This window comes from Mesitornis unicolor, unplaced genomic scaffold (assembly GCF_000695765.1).
Source record: "Mesitornis unicolor isolate BGI_N332 unplaced genomic scaffold, ASM69576v1 scaffold44109, whole genome shotgun sequence".
NCBI lineage: Eukaryota > Metazoa > Chordata > Aves > Mesitornithiformes > Mesitornithidae > Mesitornis > Mesitornis unicolor.
The window spans coordinates 1-23,701 of NW_010208722.1; the positions used below are offsets into that span (position 1 = coordinate 1).

At 37.6% G+C, this 23,701-nt stretch overlaps 1 protein-coding gene across 1 annotated transcript in view; it reads right to left on the minus strand.

Annotated features, from left to right (window-relative positions):
- Positions 1-7,492: 7,492 nt before the first annotated feature.
- Positions 7,493-23,701, minus strand: part of TBL1XR1 (transducin (beta)-like 1 X-linked receptor 1) — a 59,078-nt gene continuing 42,869 nt past the window's right edge. Inside the window, exons 3-15 of the mRNA XM_010192600.1 lie at positions 22,510-22,655; positions 20,857-21,076; positions 18,600-18,732; positions 18,259-18,400; positions 17,891-17,954; positions 17,689-17,786; positions 15,891-15,951; positions 14,592-14,713; positions 14,013-14,087; positions 11,437-11,564; positions 11,089-11,254; positions 10,133-10,234; positions 7,493-8,482 (exon numbers count right to left, since the gene is read on the minus strand). Coding sequence (XP_010190902.1) covers positions 8,456-8,482; positions 10,133-10,234; positions 11,089-11,254; positions 11,437-11,564; positions 14,013-14,087; positions 14,592-14,713; positions 15,891-15,951; positions 17,689-17,786; positions 17,891-17,954; positions 18,259-18,400; positions 18,600-18,732; positions 20,857-21,076; positions 22,510-22,655 — 1,484 coding nt within the window. The 3' untranslated portion in view covers positions 7,493-8,455. The remainder of the gene's footprint in view (positions 8,483-10,132; positions 10,235-11,088; positions 11,255-11,436; positions 11,565-14,012; positions 14,088-14,591; positions 14,714-15,890; positions 15,952-17,688; positions 17,787-17,890; positions 17,955-18,258; positions 18,401-18,599; positions 18,733-20,856; positions 21,077-22,509; positions 22,656-23,701) is intronic.

Sequence of the window (23,701 nt, forward strand, 5' to 3'; positions counted from 1 at the left end):
AGTTCTATTTAGCTCAAACCAGGACACTTATCCTTATGATTTCTTATTTCTTGCCCAGTTCAGAGGCATAACTTACCTGCAACGAGAAAAGTATCTGTAGGAAACAGTTGAGATGATTTATCCACCCAGCCAAGCAAACAGTAACAAGCCAGGAGAAAAATAAATAAATGGGTCAACAAGTATTTTGCACTTCAGTGCTCCAGATAAGGAATTATATACCCAAAACACAAACTTGGAGGCATACTTGCTGTCCAGGCAACAGCAACAAATTACACCTCTATTTGTGACATTTCGAATGGGTACTGAACGGGAAATTTCCCTGCTTTAGCAACACACAGTGCAAAGTTATAATTTGTTTTCTATAAAAGCTATATTAAATGATTTCCTGTAAAAGTAGCTGCAGGAACTGATCTGAAATAGAATAAAATAATAGAATATTTAATTCAACACACAGAGCAAGATTTACTGATTTGAGGATGAGATGGTAAACAGCACAACACAATTGCAACAAACTACACACAATCCCAATTCTTTGCCTTGGGAATTTGCTTCTGGCTTCAAATTACTTACTGCTAGAAAGCAGTTTGTTCCCATCCACCTAACCAGCATCTGACTTTGCTGCAGTAGTCAAGCAAACTGAAGATAGATGAGATGTGGCAATAGAAAGAGCTGCAAAACTTTCAAATAACAATTTAAAAAGTAAACTAAGCATCAGTAATCACAATTCTTCACTATTTTCCTGAGGCAGGAATTTCCTATCTTAAAAAAATGATTCACTTACAAGAAATTAAGGGATATAAGTCAGAATCTAGTGCAGCTTCTGATTTAACTATTAGGAATCCATGGTTATTATATCAAAGGTCATCTTCTGTCTAATAGAGCATAAAGCCACAATGCAGTTCAAACATAACAGCTAGCAGACATTATGCTCCTAGTAGCTTTTGTAATTGCAAATGATGCAGCACCACAACTCTATGAGCAAGAAAGGGATTGTACAGACCCAGCGCTGCTTTGGGAAACCAACAGCCGCGTTCAGATGACTTACACCTTACCTGTGCCTGGCATTTAGCAGAGGTTGACCTTCAGACATTCTTCTCAATATAAGACATTTGAAGCAGGGACAAAGGTAGAAATTAAACCAAATGGAGCCTGCAGATTTAATGTTTTCTATCAAAGCTGACACTATGTGCAAGAAGAGCAAATGGTGCCTTAGATTTGTTGTATGTGCACTGGAAACATGATCTTTAATAGACAGGTCTTTTAGTATTTGTCAGAAAACCCCCTTCATCTGCCAACATTTATTTTCAGAAATGCTCTGAAGCAGTTAGAAATTTCCCCTCAGCATTGCTGTAAGCAGAGACCTTTCATTCTCTAAGGGGGAGGGAGAACGCTCAATCCAGGCTATTGTCAGTCCAGTGAAGAAGTCTTGAAATGCTGAAGAACATGTAATTTGGAAAGCTTAAAATGCAGCACTCTCAAGGCAAAAATCAGGGTTCTCAGTATCTAGAACAAGTCAGAAAATCTCTGTGTAAACAAGAAAAGTCTGTTGAAAGTATGTGACTTCTATTGAGACTCCTTGACATTTTCCTGAGATCAGAATCTTGACTTGGTATCTGAAGAATGAATTGAGGTGCTGAACATTTTCACATTACATCCATTAAGAAAACCTGTATCTCTTTTATTCCTTCAAACAATCCTTTATGGTGCCAATTTTCAGTTAGTCAGATAAATAAGCAAGCCTCTGCTCTGCAGATCACCTGGGTCAGCTTTCCTTAAGGACAAATTGTGCTTACTGAGGCATCATTCTCCACAGAATCATCAATAAATTCCTCTTAAATTACTGTTCTTACAGCTGCCCTCTGCTGACATCAGGGAACCAAAGATGTTGCTTAGACTTGCATTAAATCATTACCCTGTGAGGTAGGGAACATGGGCTTTATGAATACCCGAGATCAGGAATTCCTACAGAATTACAGAAACTAGGTTGCGATACATGAGGATACCTGAACTTCAAAGGGAAAATTTGGGTAGCAATGGCATAATGCACCCACCTGGAACATGGTGTCCTCCTCACAGAACAGAGTTAGGCATCAGCACCATGCAAGCCTAACATCTACGTACTGCACCACCACTCCCTGGTTCCTGCAGCTCAGGGTGGCCACACTCCAGAGGGGAGCATTTGCGCTACTGACATTTCAAGACGTGCTAACTTTGTTTCATCACATCAGTTAATACAAACAGCCTGTCTCAAAACCATGAAACTGCTTCAACGCTGCGCTCTCAAAATCCAACCAATGACAGAAAAATCCTGAAGTGAACTCAGACCTCAGGCGAAGGGAATCCAAGACTGGTTTTATACTTGCAAAATACAGCTCCTCCTGCTTTCAATCCATTACCTATGCTTTTCAACAGCAAGTTTCAACATTAAAATAAATTGATTTTGCTAACATTACTGAAATAAGAAAGTTATTACCTCTGAACTTATTATTGCAAATAAATAGACTATATGAAAAAGCATTTATTTCATCATAATAGTCTAGCGACGTAGAAAATAACCCATCTGGGTTCCCTCTCCTAGATTATGACACAACCCGTAGTTCTAAAGGAATTAAAACATCATTACGTATAGATGGATGCATGCTATTTTAAGTGTAAATCTAAATTGTTTCCTTTGTGTAATCAAATTGTCTCACTCTGTAAGAACAGATCTCTCCGATGTGACATAGCATTACCTTAGAGGAGCCTGCTCCCACGCTTCCAAAGTCTTATAAACTGCTGGAGCGCAGCTGAGTGTCACTGGACTCAGTTTCTCTTCCCCAAGTGTCTGGGTAAGGAAAAGATGAAGCCCGTAAAACGCACACGTGAGAAATTGTCTAAATCAGACACAGAGCAGTAAAAGGTGGCAGAGGAGAGCTTCAGTGTTTTCAGACGACCGACCTACTGTGTGTTCATAAGAGTATGTACCTGTGCAATGTCTTACTTCCCACTGCTTCTTATATGCTGTCTTATGTGAAAATGTGCCAAAATAAAAACAGCATTTCAGTCTATTACTTCCCCAACTTAACAATCTGTAAATCTTCTGTACCAAGCATTTAAAATTACTGGTATATAACATTCAGCCAAAGTAATATCAAAATATATTTTATTCTGGACCTCTTTCAGATCTGATTCAAATTACAGTTGTCAAAGCAATACAATGCAAAGGGAAACTGCAACAGAAAATGTGCCTAGAAGGGATATAAGGGCCTTGGGGACAAATCATTGTGACGTAGAACTAAAATACATCATCAAGTGTAATTAACATGGTCCAGGACAGTATAGAACATCTATATCAGTCTTCTTTAGACAATAATCATGAAAACTGAACAATAAAAGTCCTTTAAAGAAGTACAAAAAACTGTCATGGGCTGGTTTACACTTTTACAACAGTTGTAATTTAACTGGATAACTGAAGAAATTATGCAGACGTTTTAATCCAGTGCTATAGGTAGGCTCACAGAATTAGACCCAAAGGATTTGTAACTCCAAATGAAACCATTACAACTACAATGTCAATGTCAGGAGAGAGAGAAAATTACTTCTGTATTCTAGAATTATTGTTCTGCACACTGCAGTCTGTTGAGGACAAGATTGTAAAGTACACTGGACTAGCAACAACATGCAGACAGTTTGCTTGTATTTACCCACAAATGTCAAAAAAACATCATGAAGTAAAAATGAATGATTATTTAAAAAAGAAAAACAAAACCAAAACATGACTTAAGTTATTGTCAAGCTTCAAACTTAAAGGCAGAGAAAGCAAATCACGTACTCAAAACTACTGATCTGAAGCACTATTAACACTAAATCTGCAATCCACAAGAAACGGCAGATTTTCCTGGTTTGTCTGCCTTCCACCAGACTGACAGTGGAGACAGCCACACTTTCACAGCCCATGGTGGTTCAGAGCTTTCCTAGAGGGAGGACTGAAGGTTGCTCCACAGCTCTCTCCCTACAGAAAACGTCAGGGATCCTGATGGAGATTTACTGCTGTCTCCCAAAGCCATATTTTCTGCTAACATGCCACAATGTTGCTTCTGCTTTCTTCAGACTTCTGGAGAGGGTGAAACCGGTCCCGCTGGGTAACAGCTCTACAGGGCTTTGTGAGGGGAGAAGCGATCGCGCCTGTCAACAGAAAGGGAACTCTGGGCTAAATCCAGCAGGCCCTGCTCTGGCCAAACACCCACCCAGGCCAAGGGGAGTCTCTGCGTTCGTTTTACCTACATGGCGTCACACAGACTCAACGCCTTCAAAGCTGATTCTGGCAAGGTTTTCCCATGAAGTGAAAGACAGTGGGATTTCTGGTTAAGTAAAGATCAGAAAAATTGGGTCCCAAGGCTCCTCTTTGCTAAACAGACAAAAACATACAACCTTTTATTTACAAGCTGAAAAGCCCAGTTTGCAATTTTCATTAAACTACTTCATTCAGCAGAAGTAAATGATCAGCTGCTAAGACTGCTCCATAGGCAAACTGGCACAACTGCCCTACGCCACACACTAGTCTTCCTAAACACAAAGAACATTTCAAAGGTACAATGTCCCATGAAAGTCCCTAGCATGAGGTAAGCAGTATAAGGAAAAAGGAGTGCTTTTTAAAATGAAAATTAATTAAAATTGGTAGAAGTCTTTGGCCTTTCTCTCAAGATGCATTAAAGTGTCATGAAATCAAGAAACATGCTTCAAAATGCCATGTCATTCTGACTCTGGTAACAATTACCTCCCTCCACCCAACCCAGAAAAAGAGGCACTTTTAGTGTTTCAATAAGATTTCCAATCATCTAATAGACACGCTAAATAACCCTGCCCAATTGTAGTCCCAGAATAAACCGAGTTTATCAACATTACAAAGAGTCTAAAAAAGCTTTTATGAGGACCTCTTAACTACACTAAAAAGTCCACTGGTTGGGAATCTTTACATCAAGTTAAAAATGCAGAAAAAGGTAAAGTAAAAATAGAAAAAGAAGAACTCTACAGAAACCTGGACCTAGGTATGCAGAAATGAGAAGAAACTGGATTCCGAGATGGATGCACAGAAAGACAGCAAACTCAAGAGCAGTTAATATCTTATTCCACCATTATTTCTGAGCCTGGTTGCTCCCCTTCCTTTTATCCTCTCTTTGGATATTTGCCCATTAATGTGTCAAACTGGAAAAAATAGGAACTGTAAGGTATGCAAAGGCTTACGCACACGTTTGCCCTTACACTTGGAAAACGGGCGCAACAGAATTACTCAGGATGTAAGACTCAGCATGTGCATACGCTTATATAAAGTTAGGGTCTTACTGACATTTGGCATACTCAATTTAAAGGAACAATTTGGACAGTCTACCTCACTACTGAATACGAGGTCTTTGTGCTATAAAAGAGAATAATGTCATGGTTTTTATATTTGTTTTTTTCCTTTTTGCTTCACACAATCACAGAACCTAGCACACCTTGCACGCATGCATTTAAGTGTCTAAAACAAGAGGCGAGAAGAGGCATGAGCAGGAGCAGCACTGTGGCATGCTAGTGAAGGACAACAATAAAATATCACTGGCCAGGCCCATGGGTGGTGGAAACCGGCCCCGCTCCACCACAGTGGGACTCTGCTGATGGACACCAGGTCGGGGGGCTCAACCTGCGCACCGAAAGCGCTCAAGTCAAGAGATCTGATGTTCCCGCTGGACTGTGTTTCAAGCATCTGAAAACCTCAGACCTGTGCTACTGAAGCTCTGTTTTAGCTATTTCTGAATATGTGATGCTATGCTTAAGCAACTAGAATTACAACCAAAACAGCTGATGATTGAGAAAGAGGAAAATGGCAATATCCTAAACCATGGCTGTGTGATTTTTGCAGCTATGTCACAGAATTCCATCACAATTGTTTAGATTGGCTGAAAGAATAATCCAATAACTTTTATGAAAATTAATAAACTGTCCATATTAAAATACAAAAGTACTGTCAAGAATCACTTCTGACTTTCAGATTTAAATTCAGTGCAATTGACAAATGCATTGCTAAACGAAAAATGCAGCTTAAACATACTCAAAACATACTCAAAACATTTGTGTCTATTCCTGGGAGCACAGTTTAAAATTATTGCACAGATTTTTTTTTATTTTTTTTTTTCATTAAATGACAGAGGTCAGCCACAGTCATGGACCTCCAACAATAAAAGCAGTATTTCAAGTGCCAGACGCTCAATATATTAGGTTTCCTACATATTGTAACTCACAGGGTAATTGTTCTAAACATTTGTAATAAGTTCCAAAACCCTAAAAATAGCTGGCATCGAACCACCGCAGATGACTGTCTTTATGGATATGACTTCTTGTTGGTTTTAAATGCTGTGTATGATAGTGTTATAATCCTGGGCTATATATATAGAATGTATCGTTGACTTCTCTTTACCACTGGCAAATTGCTACCCTACCTTAGCCAAACTCAGACTTGCTTCAAGTCGTGTCTATTCCATGGAAATAGCAGAAATCAATGCCTAAAGAACAATGGTTAAAATGTCAGAGCTGCATTATCTCAATTAAATCATTGTATGCCTAATTTGGAGGGGAAAAAAAACCAAACCGAAACAGAACAAAAAGTTAGAGACTAGCAATCATAAGCCACAAAATTATTTGTGATTGAAATAGTGTTATAAAACTGACAAATTTGCAAAGCTCTGTAATAAGCTCTAATAAAGCTCTGTATAAACCACTCCTTAAGTAAAATGCCTGTGACACAAATTTGACAACCTCTCTTTTTATAAATTTACACTCTTGGAATCTTATGCAAGACATGGTGCAACCTTTTCAACTACATATATGCGTAAACAAAACCTCATGCTATCATTTACAAATAAAATCACCATCAGTATACTTTTAATCACATGAGCAGAAAAAGGTTTGCCATATACATCTGTCACTGTAAGAAAAATACTTGATATTGTAAACAGAGTAAAAGACACTATATAGTAGTGATTATTAAAAAAATAGCAGCTTACATCTACCCTATATTTGGAAAAAAAATGTAGTCACAAGATACAATAAACTGCAGGACTGGAGCAGCAGGGGAATTAGTGCAAGTATTCATCTTTTAAATAAGCTGAATCACTGCTATTAAAATAAACTTGAAGCAAGTCCTCTGTTTAAGATTTTTTTCTTAAATCTAAGGTAGTAAACATTTTGCCTCTTAATGGCAGTGTTATCAAATATATGCCAAAGAATTTATTTTAATAAAGAAAAATTACATGAGATACTTCTAATACTGGAGTTTGGTTACAATTATACATCTAAGCTCCTACAATAATGATGGGCAACTCTCAGAGAAGCTGTGGCATGAACCCTTGTCCAGGAAGGTCTTAACCTCTTAGAAACGATCCCCCAGACATACTTTGCTCCTTTTCACAATAGTGCACAAGTTAACCATATTTTAGCTATGGTCTTAAAGAAACAGAAGATGCGTTTTTATATCTTTTTTTTTTTTTTTGCATCCCTGTATTTTTCTTTTCTGTATTTTTGTGCCCTTCTATTCTCATGTTTGGCAGAATTATGTCCTAAATAAGAAACTACTGCATTTCAGCCACGTCACCAGAAAAGAAAACAGCATTATACCCATTACTGTCATACTTTGTAGGTGAGCAGGACGTGAAATATCACATCTCAAAGGAGGATTTTTTTTCTTCTCTGTCCATAATCCCTTTTTCACTCTCCCTCTGTTCACAAAGTTGTGCTCTGGGAGCCAGAAAATGTACCAAACATTATCAGGTTCAATCTACCTCTTCAAAGAATGCATTAAAATATGTTCCAAAGAAACATTTTTTTCCAACGTGAAAAAAATATAAACAAGAAACTAATTCACTCCCCTACTTCATGCATCCGTAAACTTAACCAAAACAAAACAGAAAACCCAATGTTTGAAAGCAAAGAAAAAACTACGGCTGCAGATTTCTGTAAGTCCATTTTCTCTGTACACACAAACTGCTCAACTACTGAGAAGGAAAACAAAAATACCCCACAATCCATTTTCATAGTGGACTGAAAGGGGGAAGGGGTAATGAAGGCTGCCATTAGTATCTTCTGAATTTGGTATGTATATGGGTCTGCTCTTGTACACGGTATATTTCTCTCTCTCTCTCTCACTCTCTCTTCTGTTTTTCATATCCAAAACCTTTAAATGTTATTTTGGGACACAGCAGATTCCAGCACTTGGTGAACAGGATTCACAAGCTGTGAAAAAACTCTGTCATCCTCTTCAGGGTGTAATTTTTTTTTCCTCTTTTTTTGCTTTTTATATACAGTATATGTATATATTTCTTTTACATTTGGCTGTAGTGGACTGGCCATGGTTCAATTGGGACTATAGCAGTACATGGGTCAGGGACAGTCATTTTGGCTATGTACACATTCATAGTCGGTCCATGGCTTCCAACTAGTAGCGCTATTTCCGTAGGTCTAATACACAAACCTGCAAGAAAAAGAAATACATATACAAAAATTGTACATTGCACAATATTCCATATTTATACAATTCTGTGTGAAATATCTGAGCAAAACGTATGAAACCGATTGTGCAACCTGTATCTTGTATCTCTTAACAACAGACCGTGGAGGGGCAAAAATCACCATTTGGTTATGAGCCCCTAGCCAGACTTGCTAAGGGCACTGCTGCCTAATGAATTACCATCAGAACAGTCACACCTAGTTAATGGTCCAGCTCTCATTCTCTCACATATAGAAATCTACTGGTAAAATATAATCATGCACAGGCTATGCTTTTAGTCATCAAACAGTTCTAATGTGCCTCTATTTGCTTAGTTATTATAAGCTATTTTTGAAACCAAGGGGATGTGAAGGGCTTTTGCGAGCAAACAACATAAAACAAAATGAGCCCAACAGTTTTAAAAGAGCAAAAATTAAATGAAACCCAATCTGTTGCAAGTACAATCAAGCTCTTGGGTCAAATTAACTGGAAGACTGGAAAGATTACTCAACACATCTATAAAGGATCACCTAGGGTGGAATGATAACTCATTTCTACTCAGGACACGCCTGAGCTTTTGTTTCTTTTATGATACTGTCCATACTTACAAGACTAAAGTGATATGAGAGACCAAACAAAATTAATTCTTTAGAATTTAGTTTACTTAAAATCCAGAACTTCCTGTTTTCTGTTCTAAACTCTAAAAAAGTGGTCTTGCTTCCCAGCATGGAGCACTGGGGACACAGAACACTCTGGCACCTTTTTTAAGACACTGCCTGAAACTCTGGACTACAGAGCTAGCAGGATCGCTTTTTGCTGATATTTCTTACTTTAAGCTTCAGCACTTTAAAATAAAATTCTTTATTGCTCCTATTTTATTCTAATTTTGCTTTTCTTTATACTCTTTTCTCTTTTCTTTCAAAGCCATGGCAAAAGAGACACAAACAAAAGAATAACTATTGTACTTATTATGAAGTATGTTAATATTTCACTGCAGCACTTTGCAGGACAGTGTTGGAAGAGCTAGGAGGTGATGCTACAATACACCACTATGAGATGACAGAGGCAGCATTCATGAGTAGTTAAACATATGATTTTATTCCCTGCTTCTAAGCAATGAAAAGCAGACTGGTATTTACATATAGCTCCTGTCATTTTTAGAAACTTTTTAATGCTGAGCATTTGGAAATTTGTATTTTGGTTTGCTGCGCTTTTTGTTGAATGCAATGCAAAGATATTTCACTCCCATCATGCACTGCAATAATATCACCTACAGTGAAAACTTTCACTTGAAAAGGGCAAAGAGGCAAAAATGAACTTGTTTCCAGACTATAATGAAAAGACCAGCCACAATGAAGACACTTCCATGGTAAGCCCCAGCAGGGACAGCAAATTTGAATTGGAGGCATCTTCACCTCCTGAGATTTTTGGAGGGTTTAGAACAAGTAACACATTAAGCTGGAATAAAGACATATTCTCCTTTCAACATGACAGCACCCTTGTATGAGAAAATCTGTGTGCCAGCTGGCTATATCAAACATCAGCAACAGAAGGAACATTTGTCTCCATTGGTAGCCAAATAATTTCTGAAAGATGCTTGTTGTTAGAATGTCAACCAAGTCAAGCTGCACTTACTGAACCATCTGAAGCACTTGCTCCAACTTTGTCTCCTGCTGCATTCCAGCAAACCTCAAAAATCCCTCCTGTCCCCCGATAACTGTGAACTAGGGCACCTGTCTAAAAAGGGAGAAAACATGTAATTAACATAAAATTCAAGCAAACAACTAAAATCTGTACACCAGGTAAAACTGCTTTTAAAAGCTGAAATTCTCAGAGGAAACAGTCCAGATGAGACTTGTGTACAACTCAGCAAGGACGTTACAAACACAATTACTGCATCTTGATCTCTTGTGTTTGACAGACAAAACTGGGGATGGCCATGACAAATGGGCCTTTCAAAAATTAATATTCAATTCCCAGTAGCCAGAGATCACGTCTTGTCTAACAACGAGGTCTTTAGACTTTCATTCACAGTCAGCCCTTGCTTTGCCTGAAATACAAGATAAGCAATAGTGTCCTTTCTTAAAAAGTTATGCAGAAACATTTTGGCACCATTGTCTTCTCTCACTTGATGTTCTCTCATTTTTCAGTGAAATTCAATTAAATACCTATCAGATTTGTATGTCTACATTCAGTCATCATTTTTCACAGTAAACTTATCAGGTGTTTAAAGTTCAGAGTTAATAAATACTACTTTTGAATGCAACATGTTATTGGAGACAATTTGTTGAATATATTTTGTTGTGGTTGGTTTTTTTTGGTGGCAAGTTGTTTGGGTTTTTTTTGCTAAGACAATGTAAAGACAATTATTACTTAACTATAGCTAAAAACTCAAAGAAAGAAATTAAATGTACCTCCATTAACAGAAGTAACTTTAGAACAAAGAAAAAACGAATCAGCGTGTTAGCAAGGCCAAAACTCTGTGGCCAAAACTCTTTGTGGCCGAAACATGATGGAGTAACAAAAGGTTGGAAGGACATGGATGGAAGAAACCAAAACACAACCTCCTGAACAGGCAGAAAAAGCTTTACCTGTGTATTCCAGATGTGTACACACTTATCAAAGGAGCCGCTGGCCAGGTACCTGCCATCAGGACTGAAAGCTACACTGTACACAGGTTCTTGATGTTTTGTCAGAGTATGAATACAAATTCCTCTGTCTACATCCCATAACCTAACAGTAGAATCAAAGGATGCACTGTCAAGGGAAAAAAACCACACATTAATTACATCTCAATTTAACATATTTTTGTTTCTAGTATAAAAATCATATGATAAAGTATCCTACATGCTTGAAAACATTCTGTGAACCTATATATATATTAAGAGTTAAGTAAAAATAATGCTTAACAGGCACTTAAAAACAGGATTTAACAGTACCTTGCTAACATAAGATTGGCATTTGGATTATTTGTTCCTGGTCCTGTAGGACTCCATTTGATAGTATAAATTTCTTTGTTGTGTGCTTGTAAATCATGGACACAACTGTCTTGTTTCATACTCCAGATCTATGATAAAAATGGAAGAAAACACAAAGACATTTAGCACAATATTGTACTCAAATACATTTTACATCTTTCTTCTTTATCATTTGTAGTTTGACTGCTACTTTTTAGGCCACTAAAAACATTTACTATGACTAAAGTCTAGTTTCTAGTGTAATTATTCCAGTACCTTCCAGTTTTTGACTTACAAGTACCTGATGAGGTTAGTAACAAAGGTACTGTCTACAGAAACCTATCTGCATCTGCTAACCACAAGCCCCTTGCAAAGTGCAGGGATGACAACAGATTATAAAATGAGAAGAGCAATACGTATATGTGCATGTCTGAGTTGATAAAATATCACAGTCCTATTTTTAAATGAACTTCTTGCTACCCTAAGTTAAAGTGATAGTACAGAAATTTTCTGTTTTCATACAAAGCCACAGATGCATACTGCAAAAAAGGTTATGGCACTTTCCTGACTTGTTAGGATTTGCATTTGTTTGTTCAGTACTTCATACAAAGGAGGAGCTCCTCAGGACGCCAACTCCTGCATTACAATCTTCAACAAATAAAATAACTTTATTCTATTAAGAGTTTGCATTGCATACAGATGGAGTCTGGAAGGCTTTTATTCCTTTTCCTAAAAGTGAAACTTGATATAGTAGTTAAACATCTAAATGTTTTTTTAATGAAATCTGTTTCAGTCATGCTTTTAGCTCACCTTGTGTTAGAAAAAGCTAACAAGAACAAGCTTAAGCTCAATTGTATTTGAGACACAATTGGGGTGTGTGTTTAAATGAATGATGTTTTTAGAACTGGTGCCTCACTGAAGGGAAAATTGATTTTCAATGTGCAGACAGAATTTAAATTGTATTTCCAGTTTAAATGGATGGGATCAAAATCTACCTTCTCTTCCCAAAACTAGTACAGATGAAAAGAGTCCATATTAGCTGTCCTAGAGAATACCAAGCTGCCATCACAAGAGAGAATAAATACATAGATAAATCCATAGATCACTAGGCATCTTCCACTCGCTTCAAAACCTGACACTCATTCCTACTGTCATTGAAAAGTAAGTGATTCACAAGCAATTACTGATGCGTAGACTTATCTACAAGCAATTGGTCTTAGTTATTCCTGAACAAAATCAGCCCAGGCTGGGCTGATTTCCTAACAACAACCAAGAAGTTCATTGCAGAGCCCACAAATGGTGATGTATTTCCAGTTGTCACCTCTCTACTCACTGACGGGCAGCAGCAACAGCTTGAGCTCTAGATTGGAATTTATCTCACCTGAGTTTCAGCTGTCTAAATATTAAATATCTAGCTTAAGCTGGCTATTTTAACTCCATCCATTGCCAATGGAGAATGACTGATGCTCTCAGGGGTTTACTCATCACACTTGACTTAGAGACTTAACTTAGGAAAAGATGAATTGCTCTCCAGTGGTGCTAGACACTGTTGACTAAAGATGTCTAGACATCTAGCTTTAGACTAGAGGCTTAGTGCGCTTAAATATCTCTATTTAGATAAGGTGATCCCATTGCAAGTGCCTGACTGTGTGCCAGCACAGGAGGAGATATCTGGCTACTCATTCACCCATTCCCTGTCTCTGATTAAACAATGGTGAACTAGATGGAAATAACTGTCCCAAGGGCTACTAGTAGGACAGCACTGTCAACATGAAAAACCATATCCTGAGACTAAACATAAAATACATGACTACTAAACAAAGTGCTAAACACCCACTAAATATAAAGCCATATGGGAGTAATGGAAAAACATCTGTAACATGGAAACAGCACAGGTCTGTCAGGCATGAACAACCTCATCTCTTCAACTGCATCTAACAGGGTGGTATTTTTGTATGGAACTCTAATGCACCTCGAAGTCATATGAATTAGTTACAGTATCCTCTGCATTCACTACTTTGCTCCAGTTCTACAAGAAACCATGTTGCTATGAATTATTTGGAGGAAAAGTGTAGGTGCAACTGAAGACTCCAGAATGACTCCTATTGGATCAGAAAAACCAAGGAGCACACACAGTTTCTTAAGAAACAATATGCCAAAGATTTTAACTAGAAAGATGAAAACTGAAGAAAACCAGGAAAGGAGCTGGTCACCTATTCTTGTATGTGTTACACTACATGCATTTCAACTCTTTCTTTTAACCAAAAGCAACCATCAAGCGTGACAGCTTAATGATTAATGACCTGATCCTGTAAACAGCTAAAAGTACCTAATAAATAATGCTCCAAGTCTGAGAGTGGCAGCCTGTAATAAATTCTCTGGACGAAAGCTTGGCTCTGATTAAAAAGGATTTGCTAGCATTGCCTAATCTTGTTACATTAAAAATAAACAAATGTTAGATGACACGGTAAGTACAGTGATACTGCTGGAATGCCTGAGCTAATGGAGTGAGCTTCAGAGTTCTACAAGACAAGAGCCAGTGCCAGAACTCCCGTTACCTTTAGAGTCATATCGTCAGAGCAGGATGCCAGAAGGTTACCAGTTGGATCCCATTTGATTGCGTTTACTTCATTCTAAAATTGAGAGTGAGAATAAGTTGAAGTCTTCACTTCCACTACAAATGACAGCTTACGAAAGATAAAGTTGGACAGCAGTTATGAGTATCTGTATAATTGTCAGTATTTTAACATTTAATTTTCATTCCTAGCTTTGCCTTCAATAACAACTTTTTGCTACCTGCTCATCACATTTTCCCATGCATGCTCCTACCCAACACAGGCTGTGCATAGCAAAGTGTTAAAGTTACCGTGTTTCTTCTTCTAAAGCTCACTTTCACTATGCCATCCTGGCATTGGTAAAAAAAAAACTAAACTGTACGTGGGAGGGAGAACTGTTTTAAGAATGAAGAGACTAAAGTTACGTATGACCTTAACTACAACTACATGTATATGCGTACCTATTGCCTGTTGCCAAAGACCGACCATTACACAAGTGCTGTATACTGGGAAGTATACTGGGCCCTCAATCTCTTGTTAATAAAAATATCGTAAAGCAACACCCAATTTTCCAGTACTTACTGTGTGACCCTGGAAGGTTTTGATGGGTCTATCTTGTCCTAGTTTACAGACATGAATACACATATCTGTACTGCAAGAGGCAAATGTGTTGTTACTCTGCCAATCAACATCTAATGCCGGTGCTAAAAGAAAAAGAAAGATATTTAAAACTATGGTATGCATTCTGCAGGAGTTTGATTTGCAAATTTGGCATGCACCACCTTAGAATAAATGCCAACAGGAAGCAGCCATTAATTTTACAGCAGTTCTAAAGATAATCAAACACTACAAACAGTGAGAAATGCAGCCAAAACCAGTCTTACACAAAGAAATGAAACAAAATTTAATAGAAGTCATTAAAACATGGAACATGTCTGAAATGAAACAATTCTACAGAAGACAGTGCAAGAGGACAAGCTGTAGTTAAGTCACCTAAAAATAATCTGAAGAGTCAGCATGAGGAATAGGTTCCCACAGCTTAACATATCTTCATGCATGAGCTCATCTCCACTAACAGTCCATGCTTGGGCTCACAGACGGCAGCCAGTGAAAGGTAATGATTTATTTCCTTTCTTTAATTCCAGCAATATGAGGTGTGGTAACTTGAAGCTTAATCACAGGCAACATATTCCATTTGGTCAAGCCAAGATATTTATGGCAGATAGCACATAGAATTGCTTGGAGTAAATAAAGAATTAATGTTTTTGATTGTTGTCATGCAACTGAAAAACGTAGTGTGAGCGGAGTAAGAAGTGGAAACGAAACACATTTCTTAAAGGCCCTTCAATGAGATGTCTGTCATCCTCTCTATTCTATTTTCCAGCTGATTCTGGCAGGCTTGCACAGCATGCAGCCCACAAAGCAATTTGTCTGACCTCCTGAGAGGCTGCACTCTCATCCCAGCCAGCCACCGAACAGCCTTGCAGCTGGTTTGTGGCCAAACAAATTGGGGACAGCACAGCAGGCAGTGCAGAACACTGGGATGCAGAGCTGGGGTTACTGCAGCAGGAAGATGACAAACGCAGTCCTTAGCTGGTAAACACCAACCCTTCGTGGCCCACCCACTTGATTGTCTGCCACTGCACTACAGAAAGTTGGTAATATTTGGATTATCTATTACGACTTTCAGAGAACTGCAATAAAATTGGGAGTTAGAAAAGTTATAAAATCTGAACAATTCTATCGACTACAAATATGTGAGTCAGTATCCAAAGACTGCCTGTAAGACTTCAAAATGGTGTCAATAAGCTCCATAAACTTCAGATTTATTTATTTATTAGATAAATAACAGGCTTTTAATCTTTTCAGATCAAGACTTACCAGAATGAAAAGGAAACTGCTGCTTTGCTTCGCCAGTGTGGGCATCCCAAATAATTGTGGTCTGTATTAAACATATAAATAAACAATAAACAAGCTTGTACAAATTGCTAATTTCTCTACAGCTACCATCATTCAGATGTATCAGACCACCTTGCCTACGCCCCATTGCCCAAACTTGCTCCTGATTTCTAGTGTTTTACCCAGTACTAAATGAAACCATAGTAAAAGTATAGACAGCAGTAGAAAGCCTTAATGTGTTGTAGTATTAGCAAGGTGTTTAATCACAACATTTTGGGGTGTGGAGGGAAGAAGGGGATTGTTGGTTGGGGTTTTTTTATATAAACAAAAATTAAATAGATTTCTCTCTTTAGTTGTATTTATGTTCTTCTAATCCACTCCACACACTTATTTTAATTTCAAATACTTGTATATTCAAATAGTAATTTCAAACACTTCTTCGTCCCTAAGGAGATCCCTATACAAACAATTAGTCTCCAGAATCAGAAAGATTTTATGTAAAGGTGTCGTTTTGTTCTGAGTTGCTCTCTGCCAGTGCTTCTGATATCCTTCTGATGAAAGTTATCTTACATGACACATTTAGTATTTTATAATCACTACATTATATACCAATATTCCTGACCTACCTCAACAATCAATGAAAATTTTGACACTGAATTCAGTGGAAGCATGAACTGACCACACAAATAATCTATGGAAAAGAAGCATCAGATTGGGTCAATCTTTCTGCTAATGCAGAATATTTTTTCAAATCGTAATTTCAGTTGCTTTGTCCACAGAGTTTTATTGACTACAACGAGGCTTCTATCTCCTACAGAATATTTTCCTGCAAATTAAAGCTGCACTTCCACAAAAATTTAAAAACTGGCAGAGGCCACCATAGCTGCCAAAACAAGAAACCCTCCTTTGAGACATTTACTTTTTCTTCCTTTGTGCCAGCACAAGCATTTATAAAGCTAGGCACTAAAACAAACCCGGTTAAATGCATGCAGGAAAAAAATAAAAGAAAATGTACTACTTTAGAGTGACACTGCCAGTTTGTAGTAATGTAGGCCTGTGGTCTCACTGAGAGAAAGCCTGTGTTTACTTCTGGACCTTGAATCAGTTACAGAGGAAAAACTACACTATTTGTACCCATTGAACAGTCTATTCTGTTCTTTGAGTTCACATTAAGTCTACTCTTCATCACTATGTTCCCTTCCTACCATTCATAAAATCTCCCAAACTAGCGACAGCTTTGAATGTAAAGACCTTGTGAGTCTAAGTTTGTTCAGAGATGCGAAATAAAACACAGTTAAACAATAAGCTTCATGACATGACGCTACTGGCACCTCCTCAGTCAGATATATTGACTTTTCTTATGTTCCAGCTCTAACTGTTTTAATCATTCTCAGGCTTGACAGATATCCAAATCAGCCTGAACTTATTCCTACAGAATGATTTTTTAATGAGGCTTTGCATAAAGCGCTTCACTAAATTTTAGATGATTCAGTTTTACAAAAGTTTAATATTCCTGTATCCAACACATTTGCTTTCCAATTCACACTAACCTAAGCGAAAAGAAACCCAGGAAGACTGAAATCTAAGAAATTAAAACATCTCAATAAACTGCTATAAACCACAACGAAACATAGTTAGCATAACAAGTTATTTGTAAGTACATGTTTACGTTCCATACCTTTAGTTTAATTTACTTACTTTCTATAGCTGTGCTATTATGCTTACAATTAGATTATAACAGTGAAGGAAAGTATTTTAATTTTACCAAAGTTTATCTCACCTTGTCCACTCCTGCACTTAAAATGAAGTTTCCTTTCTTGTTCCATTTTAACGCAAATATAGGACCTTTATGTTGCCCTAAGGTGCTGGCAAGATTACCTGAAAATTTATATTGATATGAATACATTAAAAAAAAAAATAAAATCTATGCTGTGAGCCACAATACAGGAAAATATACTGGAAATTAAAAGTATTTCACTTACCGTCTTTAGTCCATATCCTTGCAAAGCCATCGTAAGACCCAGTTGCTAGAAGTGTACCTTCACTCTGCCAGCAAAAAGGTTATTTTATTTATTATTTTTTTTACTGTGTAACTCAAGGCTAAATAACACAAAACATATTTCAGGTAGAATACACCTGCATAAGATTTATGATATTTAATCCACTGACTACAACTTATTAAAAAGAAGTCCCCAAAATACAATACAAGAAACTACAACTCAACTCAAAAATTGAAACATTTCGGGATCCCTAGCAGAGGATGCGCAGTTGCTGTCACTTAGAATCTGACTATGCAAAATTCTAGGTACAATTTTCTCGCAGTATTTTGAGTGCTGCCATTTCCACTTACATTCCAATCCAGCGATGTCACATCTTTGTTGCTGGGTACGTCCTGCCCTCCTTCTCGTATACAGTGTCGAAGTACCAGTTGTGTAGAGCCGCTCGTGCTGTTCTCACTGAGATTCCATATCCGTGCTGTCGAATCTCCAGATCTACAAAACAGTTAATGAGAATATAACTCCTTCTCCCAATTAATTCCCTTTAAAAAAAGTATTCCTTTCAAAACAGCAAATGTTGTGGCATTTAATGTAGAGGGTGCTGGGGCAGGTATTATTTTAACTTGCTACCTCAACACAACAAAGTCTGCCTATAAATGTTGATGTTATGTGGGCACACGGTTAATGCACATACCCTGAGGCCAAAAGGTCACTGACAGGATTCCAGGCACAGATGAACACTTCAGATTCATGGCCACGCAGCACCACTGCCTTGTTGGGAGGAATTTCAACGTCTCCGTCTACTTCCATCATATCTGTGTGATTATCTGCATTATGGGAAACAACAGTAGAGAAAGGTGCACTTTAATATTTTGGGACAATACACTTTAACTACTCTGCGGTTCCTATTCTTCTGGGATGAGCTAAGCAATTCATTCACAATTTATATGGATCAGAATTTGACAAAGCTGTAATGATCTTTTATTTTTCCAGTTTCAGTTTATGAAGTGCTATAAACAGATGGAGAGTTTCAAAAATGTGAGAAAGCTCTTAGCCCTTCTAAACCTCAGCATCCAAATGGATTTAATTTTGAAAGTTTGAAATTGAGGCCAAAAGTTCTTTTTTTTGTCACGTTAAAAAATAAACACTGATGTTAAAAATACGGTTTTTCAGGCATGATGCTGCATAGTACGATATGTTACTAGTCTATCTTGTGCTTTAAAATATGTTTATGACACGTTCATTTCAAAATTTTATCTTTTCACCAATTGCAGTCAAATAGGTTTTAAATCTACATCTCAGACACTTCATTTACAAAATGGCTTTAATTAATACAATAACATCTGGTGATATGGTAAACTGATAACAGAGCTTTTTAAACTGCATCAGCAATTACTGTGGAATTGTGGCAACACATAGCTTTCTTCATGGAAGTGATGTTGAAGCCATATTATTCCGTAAAACATACTGGGGGTAATTCAAGTGACAAAACAGTTCTCTTGGCAGCTACCATCAATCATTTTCTGTTATTAAAATAAACTCACACTGAGTGTAAATGCAGAATACAAAAAAAATGCTAAAGAGTTCACCTGCTCTGTATTTATTCACTGTGGCTAAACAAACCATTTCATATCTATTGCTTAATTTAACATTAAGGGTTACTGTCACTGTTCATATGTGTGAGAAAACAGAAAAGGCCATTAGAACATGCATATTTTTGAGAGCACCACATAAAACACTACTTCGATTAAAGACAATCCATGCCAGTAAAATTTGGTATACCAGCCAGTAGAGGCTGCTGCTATATAACATTTAACAGTGGCTGAGATCTGAAGTTTACACTTACTCTATCCAGTTCACAGTTAACAAGTAAATATTCTTTTGTGATTTTTAATTGAAAGCATCAAAGTAGAGGGCATATTTGTGTAAGACAAAGATTATATTTTCAGTTTATTTATCACATATAAGAATGAAAAAAGAGCCCTAGTAAAATCCAGCTGTAAAATGCAAAACTCGTACACAGCTTGATATGAATATTCTCTCAAAAATGTCTTTTCTTCAGGTGCTTTTACAGCAAGAGATGTAACTCCCTCTCTCATATGTGTAACTCAGACTTCCAGAACAATATTCTCAAGACCACATTTTAGTGCCTGACCTGAACTATGGCTTCTATGCTAAGCCTGATTTGACCATTTCCATACTAAGCTTCCTGTGACCAGTGACGACAATTAAGACTCACTTGTTTCACCAATCTCAACTCAAATGGAACCAAGAATAAATCAAACCCACAAGCAGCTGCATCAAATAACTCTGAATAGCAAATCATGAAAACCAATACCTATAAAGGAGATAAATGACACAGGATTTGTCTCAGTAACCATGATGATCTCAGCATCATGAGGAAGGCTGTCCTACAGAGAAGTGGTTACAGCTCTCCAATTCATGGGGTTAGCAGGATCGGTCAAAAGTACTTTGCAGAGCTTCACAAGCAATGCTCAGTTTTAACCAGCTGTGGCTAAGCAGATGACTCTACTTGATCCTTGGTACAGGGGTCAAAGCTGAGGAGGTGACATTTAAAGAGTTGTATCTCTGTTTTGTTTTGGTTTTCTTGGTTTTTTTCTCTTTATGCAAAGCTCCTCAGAAGGTCCTGTGAAAAACCTTCAGCTGATGGGAAAGGAGCAGTACTGAGACTGGTCAATGGAATATTGTCAATTAGTGAATTCAGAAGTCTGTCTCCTGCAATTCCAAATATCAAACTGGTGACAGCCAAAGGTGAGACACCATCTGTTAAAGTATCACCTACGACAAAGGTATTCTCTGCAAGTTGAAGGGTTGCCAGTAACTCTACACATTTACTTCATTTTCTACTAGCTCATACTGCAAGCTGTACTATGATAAATGACAAGGATGTAACGTTAACATAGGCGAGGATAATTTCAGTCTCAACTTACTTGCTATAGTATGTGCCCCATTCTCTTCTCCATTTGCAGTATTTTCTCCATTTTTCGCTGATCCCTGTTGGTTCGTCGCGGCTGCAGCTGCAGCGGCTGCTGCCTGCTGTTGTGCAAGTTTATCTCTGTAGGCCTGTTGTCTTGTCTGTACCACATCAGGCATTACTGCATCTATCAGTGAGAGAGACTCTATCGGCCTACCATCAAACAAGGTACCATCCTAAATTACAGCACAGGGAGAAAGCAAAAAAAAAAAAGACAACACCAAGTACAGATTAACACTGTGGGCAAAATTTCCAAGGAAAACTAATGCAAAAGTTTTGGCTTAATACAAGGAAACAGTTTACAAATAGTGCTGGAAGTGATATCATTGTGGTGAGGATTAGAATTTTATTCTAAAGTTAAGTGGCCACTCTAAATACGCAAAAAAAGCCACTGCAGGCCTCTGGCAGAGGCCTTCTGGAATCCAAATTTCATGGTTTGAGTTTGCTAAATAGTCTGCTAAAGCAAAAAGTCCCGTAAGCTATCTATGAATATGATTTCAAACATGACTGGCTGCAACAAAACCTAATGGCTTGTTTGAAGAGCTGCAAACATTGCAAGTCGGGTCACTGGCTTGTGAAATTATTCTAGCTTATTAGACTAATACTTTCCATAAACATATTATCTGGAGATTTGACTAGCTTTCTTCCTTAACAGTGCTGGCATGTTTTCAAACAACAAGGAAGAATTTTATCCTGAAATGGACAAAACCCTGTTAAAAATACCCTTATACATATGCCAGGGCTTTGTAAGGATCTATTTTTAGGAGGTAGAAGGGTTCCTCCTCTTTCAATTCCAATCACTTGCTTTACTTTTCTGAGGCTTCCTAAGGGAAAAGATTTGCTTCATTGGGACTATGAAAATGACACATAAACAGCATACATAAGGGAGACTGGAATGAGTGGAATCAGTGAAAAAAAAATCGTCTCCTCCTGAAATAACTGACACATTCAAAGGCTGCTAAACCTTCCAGGCCTAAGTGGGAATGGGAATTGAGGGCAAGTATCTGCAGCATCAGGCAGGAAGATCCATAGCTTTCTGTACTGCTGGAATAACCATTTAAGCTTCAAATTTAATAGATCCTGCTCAAGATGAATTAGCCAGCAGCGGCAAAAAGCAAACTGGCATATACCTTTATCCTTCCTGCCACAAACTAAAACCCTCTCTCTATTTGGAAGCCTTGCCCTTGGGCTCTCATTACTTCATTATAATGACACATCACCCAAATGAGAGCTGCACAGTGCTCTCCCACCTCCTTAGTGCAAGTCTACAAAACCAAAAATTAAGAGGTTACTTGTCTCAATGACTATTTTAGTGCACTTGTTGGGGTTTACTATAATATGGTATTAGGGTAAAAACTCTACAGACAACGGACCTTTAAGCAATGAGCCAGAACACCATGCCTGGTGTTGTGTGGCTGCACTGGGCAGAACCCCTACCCAGTTTTGTCACTCCATTCTGGTTCCACCACTGGAGTCATGGTGAACACCAGCAGTAAGGAATCTGAAGTAAAAGTAAATAAATAGGATACAAGAAAGTTAAGAAAAAATACTAACATTCGAACTTGCTGCAAACAAGGACACAATGCTCCTGTAGGAAAAGCCTCCTTACCTCATTAATACTGACTTCTGCCTCTACATACTGCAGACCTTTCTGGATGATGGAAATCAGAGCAGCTGGTGGCACCAGAGCACCGTTTATATTAGACTGGCTGATATGGCTCTCTATACCAAAGGTAAATGCTGAATGGGAAAACCCTACAGACAAGGCAAAAACATCAGAATTTGTTTACAGATAGACACTGCTACTCGCCATACTACTGCAAGATTTTCCGTTTATTAATCTAAACAAGTTTTACAAAGTTACAGCATGTTTATGAACTATAAAAAAAACTCCTCAAAACACCTCTCTTGTTTCCCTCTCATGTTTCTAGTTTAAATGTACAAAATACAGACCCCAAGTTTTATATATAAAAACAGCAATTATTAATTATGGTATCATTGGCAAAACTTTCGTGCATAAGTAAATATATAAATATAAAATATGTAATAGTTTTTACATGTATTTATATATTCTAAAACTATATATATATATATACAATCCATACAGTATTTAATGAAATATGTAACTCCAGACACCAAGACTCACTTGTTATTTTTACTCACTGATTTCTCACCATGAAGGTAAAGTGAATCTGTATGTGAACAGAATTCACTTCACAGCACAGTGCTGCCAGAACTGTGCATGTTTTGGCATGTAGAACTACATCAGCACTGTGCACTGATTAAGAAGTGGCAAGCACATTATGGTGCAACAGTGGTAGTTACTTGCTATTTATTTGGTTGCCCCAAAAAGGCGAATTTAACCTAGAGAAAAATAGCTGTTTCAGCAAATTAACTGTACTGTCACAGAATTTTTTCTTAAATCACTTTTTTTTTTCCCTGTCAGGTAACTAAGCAGCTCCTTGCAAACTTTCAGATGAAGATAAAGCAATTTTGTAAGTTTGGCTTCTGTAACAAAAGCAATCTTCAGCTGGAACAAGAACATATAACAGTTTTCAGTAAGTTCAGGTAGAACAATTGAATTTCTGCTTTCTTCTGACAAGCAGAGACTGAAAAACTCTGCCATCCACCATTGCTTCTGGTGCTTCTTGTCTCAGTTTGAGACGCTCATGAGCAGTGGCCATAAGCAGTAGACAGATGTTGCATGAGTCAAATACATTTTCAAGAAGTCTGAAGTTTGTTTTCAAGTTTGACAATATTCATCTGTCTTTTGCTTTTACTCCCAAGAAGCAGGAGGCTTG